This window comes from Eptatretus burgeri, chromosome 2 (genome assembly GCF_056783735.1).
Source record: "Eptatretus burgeri isolate ZD-2024b chromosome 2, Ebu_testis_v1, whole genome shotgun sequence".
In the NCBI taxonomy this organism is placed as follows: domain Eukaryota; kingdom Metazoa; phylum Chordata; class Myxini; order Myxiniformes; family Myxinidae; genus Eptatretus; species Eptatretus burgeri.
Window position 1 is genome coordinate 121,866,377 of NC_140962.1, and position 6,000 is coordinate 121,872,376.

Here is a 6,000-nt window from a genome sequence, read left to right on the forward strand (position 1 = left end):
ACCAGGCACAGACTCTCATCGTCAGTTTATCATTTTGCCGATAGTGCCAGTGGATGTCAACCAGTGCCATGTACAATATTGAATCACACAACCGTGTTGAATCTCCAATGAAACATCTACCATAATGAATAATGAAAAATGATCTGCACAAGCTTTAAAATGATGCAACGCTGAGTCGTGGTATCGCAATTGATGAGCATTCAGACATACATGGTCAAGATCATATGACACAAAGATCTTACAGGAGGTTTAGGTTTATGGTAAAATATTACCTGTGATTTTCATGATAAATATAGAACTATCTTGGAAAAAAATAACTTGCTTCCACTCATGTTCCAGGTACTTGAGCGGAAAGTTATTGGACTTGAACTCTGCATGGCAAGAGATATTGGGTCCAGGTAGCAAGCTGGAGAATGTGCGACATCCTCGTGGACCTTTGGGGAGGGGAGGTGCTGGGGTTGGGTACAGCGAGGGAGCGTTAATAGCAATCTCGGTCCTCATTGTCGTCTGTGCTGTTCCTGCAACTCTTATACTCATTGGCTCCTACAGACAGTGAGTCGTTTCTTGTCAGATGCGGAACTGCTCTTTACAGGAAATTGAATCTCTTTTTTTTTTAAGGCGATTCACATTGCCCCAAAACATTCTAATAAACCTATTGGATAATACATGTATGCATATAATTATTATTTTTTTAATGTTATGAAAGGTGAGAAAAAATATGGTGTTTTTTTTATTTCATTCCTTTTTTTTTTCTCCCGCACTCTTTCCTTGCTTGCATGAAAGATTCAAAGAGTAAGTATGAAACTGGAAACACAGGAGGTGATGTTTGTAAGAGATGAAAAACAAAGGTGACGTGAGGCTTGTAATGATGTCATTATGTAGACACATACACATCAATGTGAGAATATACCAGATCTCCCAAGAAGGCTTGTTGCGAGGTTGATTCCATGCCTCCACCCCCTCCCCTCTCCCCACCATCAACCTTTAAAACAAAACCACTAAATTAGTACCTCCTCCACATTGCAGTCCCTTCCCCTACACACATTTAGTGCAAAATTGTTACATCAGTTCCCACCGACCGCTTTTTTGTGAAAACATTAGTCCTCCACTTTCTCTGGAAACTTCAACAGCATGTGCAGCAAATTATTTGATTTAAGGCATCACCTGAAGTCACACTGTTTGAAAAAGAAGGCATAACAACAAATGCAAATAAACATTGTTGTGACAACAAAACAAACATACCAGAACGTTTTCTAACAGCAGCTTTCTTTCCCAATTATATAGTCTTTACTATGTACAGTAGATTATGATTCCAATTCCGAATGGATTTGTAAAAATCCCAAAAGCAAGACAACTGGTAATTTCATGTAAATTGACATTTTAGTATTGGATTGTATTCAACCCCGAACTCCCCCACCCTTTGCCATTACCCACCATGAGTCCCCCCCCTCCTCTCTCCATCAACCCCACTAATTTTTACAGCCTTCTCACCATCTCCTATTTCTAAAATGTTGGGTCTGTGCCTGGAACAGACATTTCCTTTGGATAAAAAAGAAAGAAGCAGATTGTTGACGAGTCAGGTGATACACCATGTATTAACTTTATTTGATCTTTTTGACATGGTCCCTCGATTGCAGGAGGCAGGCAGAATGTGCAAAGAATGCAAGAATCCAGGCAGCCATGCCAACAGGAAAGACTGGGGCACGACGTGTTGTCAGTGGTTATGAAGAGGCAGATGGGAGGTGAGGAAAACACCAATGTTGTCTGTCTCTTGTTAATTTTCTGTTCCTTGTCATCTGTCTCACAATTATCTGTCAGTCGAATCACAACTTCAAGCTCGGTTAGTACTTCAAAGTTCTGTCATTAATTCATTTTAGTGATATTTTCGGCAGTTTGGTATGGATTACAAGGAAAACATGTTCAACTACAACGACACTCGGTAGAACGCGTACTTCCGCCAGGTTGAACAATTTCCAATTTTGTATCCCACTGATGGGCCAGATCTACATCAGGACCTTAACTAAAATCGAATTGGCTTGTTCTTGTCATCTACCCAACTCATCCACCAAGGTTTGTCATTAGCTGCCCACAAATTTTTCAAATATTTTGCCATATATAGTTTTTGTTCACTTGAAGGAAGAATCACTTTTAAAATTCTCGAATCCGGATCCTCACCAAAGTTTAATCAATTCGGCCTTGTCACGTACTCAACCTGTCCAACAACTTTTGTCCGAAAAACGTCCACAACGTTTTTGACGTGTCATACTGTACATCGTTTTTGTCCTCAAAATGAAATTTGGCCTCGTCACACACCACACCTGTCCACCAAGTTCCATCTGAATCCATCTTTAACTTTTTGATCAAAACATATCCTGCTCAACAAACAGACAGACAGACAATTAGGGGTGAATACATAACCTCCACCCATCTTCGGTGGAGAAGGTAACAAAACCAGCTGTTAGAACATAACCTGAAAAGATTAGAGGGATTCAGAAGCAGACTATTTCAATTCCCACCCCCACCCCAGAAAAGATGAACTAGAAAAATTAATTATAGAAAGGAATTTATGAAGAACACAACAAAGAGGTGGAATGGATCCAAAAACATTGAAAAGAAAATGCAATATCGAGCAGAAATACCCTAAGTGATAATTGAACAGAAAAGTTAGAAAGCAACTCAGAAAGATGCCAAACTTCAAAAGTCCTGGCCCAGATGGGATTCCAAACGTCTGGCTAAAACAAATATATGCTCTCCCCAATCGATACACTTGAGCATTCAATGAACCTCTCCAATGGGAAAATGCAATGGATGAATAGCTCAGAGAAAACAACACAATCCTCATCTCAAAATCTGAAGAAACACAACTGTCTGAGAAATATCGAGCTCTCACATGTCTACCAATAACATACAAACTTTTAACGGGAACCATCATAAAATTATTTACGACCACCTAACACAACAAGGATATCTGGGGACAGAGCAGAAAGGATACAAGAGAGGATGCTACAGAACAATAGACCACCGATCACTGAATAATGCCAAACTTGAAAACTGCAAAACTGCAAGTTGTGAAGAACCATATTGTCCACAACCTGGAGACACTATATATATATATATATATATATATATATATATATATATATATATATATATATATATATATATATATATATATATATATATATATATATATATATATATATATATATATATATATATATATATATATATATATTAAGCTCTTGAGAGTATCCCACATTCGTGAATGGTAAAATACATGCAAGTGTATAAGATCATCCGCCAAATAATCAAACTGATTGAGAAAGCAATGGAGCTTTAGAATACCACATTGATATGACAGCACTCAGAAGGAAAGATCGAAATAGGTGAAGGCGAAGACTTCGTCCTGTATTGTGTGTATCATTCGTTATCGTGTTGTTGTTTTTTTTTATCCAGTGCAATATTTCAGGTAAATTCATTTGTTGTTGTGTTATTTGTTTCATTTTGTTCGCTTCAAGGCCTTTCTCAGATAGAAAGTGTGCCTTGTTTTCACTTTCGCGCTGGGCATAGTCCCACCCACGGGTATCTTATTTCTATTTGCTCAACATTATCCGATCTCCTATTTCATATTCCTCTCCTCGTTTCAATATACATATATATATATATATATATATATATATATATATATATATATATATATAAATATATATATAAATATATATATATATATATATATATATATATATATATATAAATATATATATATATATATATATATATATAAATATATATATATATATATATATATATATATATATATATAAATATATATATATATATATATATATATATATATATATATATATATATATATATATATATATATATATATATATATATATATATATATATATATATATATATATATATATATATATATATATATATATATATATATATATATATATATATATATATATATATATATATATATATATATATATATATATACACCGGGCGTAGTGGCGTGCGCCTGTAATCCGGCGACTCGGAGGCTTGGGTTGGAGGATCGCTTGAGGACGGGGGCTCTGCACTGGGCAGGGTGTAGAGCAGCCCGGAATCATGGCGAAACCCAAATCCTGATCCCTGTGTCGTAAGAGGCGACCAGGGTTGCGTCAGGAAGGGCATCCGGCGTAAAACCTCTGCCAAATCAGTATGCGGATCATAACGGATGATCCGCTGTGGCAACCCCTAACGGGAGCAGCCGAAAGATGAACAACATATGTATATATATATGTATATGTATATATATATATATATTATATATATGTATATATATATATACAGTATGTATATATATATATATATATATATATATATATATATATATATATATATATATATATGCACCCCCGGAAGGCTTCTTCTGCAATCCTCCGGAGCTCCGTCGTCACGGCCCTTTTGATGGCCTCCACATCAGGAAATTGAGTCCCCTTGAGTCCCTTCGAAGTGGACGATGCCCTTGATGTCAAAAAACGCGATGAGCATCACCTTGACCTTCGACTTCGACATCCTTGCTTTCTTTGGTCTTAGTGATGTCGGACTTTTCCACTGACGACTCTGCGGTTTGGTCTCGGGATCGTATTCGAATATCCACAATTCATCGCCAGTAATGACTCTCCTAAGCAGGTCTGGATCGTCCTCGAGGCGCTCGATAATGTCTTGACAGACAGTGACTCTTTGCTGTTTCTGGTCCTCGGACAACAGCTTGGGAACCATCTTTGCGCACACCTTGCGCATTTCGAGATTTTCAGGGTTGATGCTCCAGACAGTGTCCTTGTTGATGGAAAGTTCCTCAGCAATCATCCGCACCATGAGTCAATGATCTGTGCACACCAGCTGCTTCACACACTCGATGTTGTCCGCCGTTCTGCTTGTTAAAGGTCTTCCAGACTGTGGATCGTCTTCAACCTCCTCCGGTCCCTCTTTGAACCTCTAATGCCATTCAAATGCACGTATACATGACATCGTTTCTTCCCCGTAGACTTGCTGCAGCATTGCGAAGGATTCGGAAGGTGTTTTGTCAAGCTTGGCAAGAAACTTCAGATTGGCTCTCTGCTCACAATTGACTTTCATGGCGCGACGACTCAGACTAGACAATATGTAAAGCACGAGCTGTAAAAAATCACCCAATGAGCGCAGTCAACCATCACCAATCATATATATTGCTGGAATGTTGCGAAAGACTGTGACGCAACCCGTTCATTCAAGTTGTGCAAATGGAGAACACAGCAGGCTCAGTCCTGTAACTTTTTGGACCTCGTCCACACACACACACACACACACACACACACACACACACACACACACACACACACACACACACACACACACACACACACACACACACACACACACACACACACACACACACACACACACACACACACACACATATTGCGGTTCCCATTGCGACAGCGATTGATAAAAAATAATTTCCAAAAAAAAAAATAAAGATAGCTCCAGAGAACTATACCGCTGAGGTTGTTTGCATTGATCAAATACTCCCGAACAGTATTTGACTGAATCGGGAATTGATTTTTTAAATATTTTTTTCGTTGCCCGACTTGAACAAATCTTGATGCTGCACACCGCAGGCGAATGGTGAGTAAAGTGAGCCGAAAATTTTTGCGCTAGCGTGTACTGTTTTGGCTGTATTTCGGGAACATACATACATACAACATGAGAGTTTTAGTAATACATATATATATATATATATATATATATATATATATATATACATATCTATGTATACAGACATATATATGTATTTGAATATGTATATATATATATATATATATATATATATATATATATATATATATATATATATATATATATATATTCTATATTAATATTTCGGCACGCCCCTTTCTTTGTTCCACCATCAGATTTTTGTTACTGCATGAAATGAAACAAGCTTTGACATGTATAGTAATG

At 37.2% G+C, this 6,000-nt stretch overlaps 1 protein-coding gene across 1 annotated transcript in view; it reads left to right on the plus strand.

Annotated features, from left to right (window-relative positions):
* Positions 1 to 6,000, plus strand: part of PCDH15 (protocadherin related 15) — a 338,778-nt gene that overhangs the window by 266,835 nt on the left and 65,943 nt on the right. The window contains exons 33-34 of the mRNA XM_085871026.1: positions 340 to 552; positions 1,638 to 1,742. Coding sequence (XP_085727152.1) covers positions 340 to 552; positions 1,638 to 1,742 — 318 coding nt within the window. The remainder of the gene's footprint in view (positions 1 to 339; positions 553 to 1,637; positions 1,743 to 6,000) is intronic.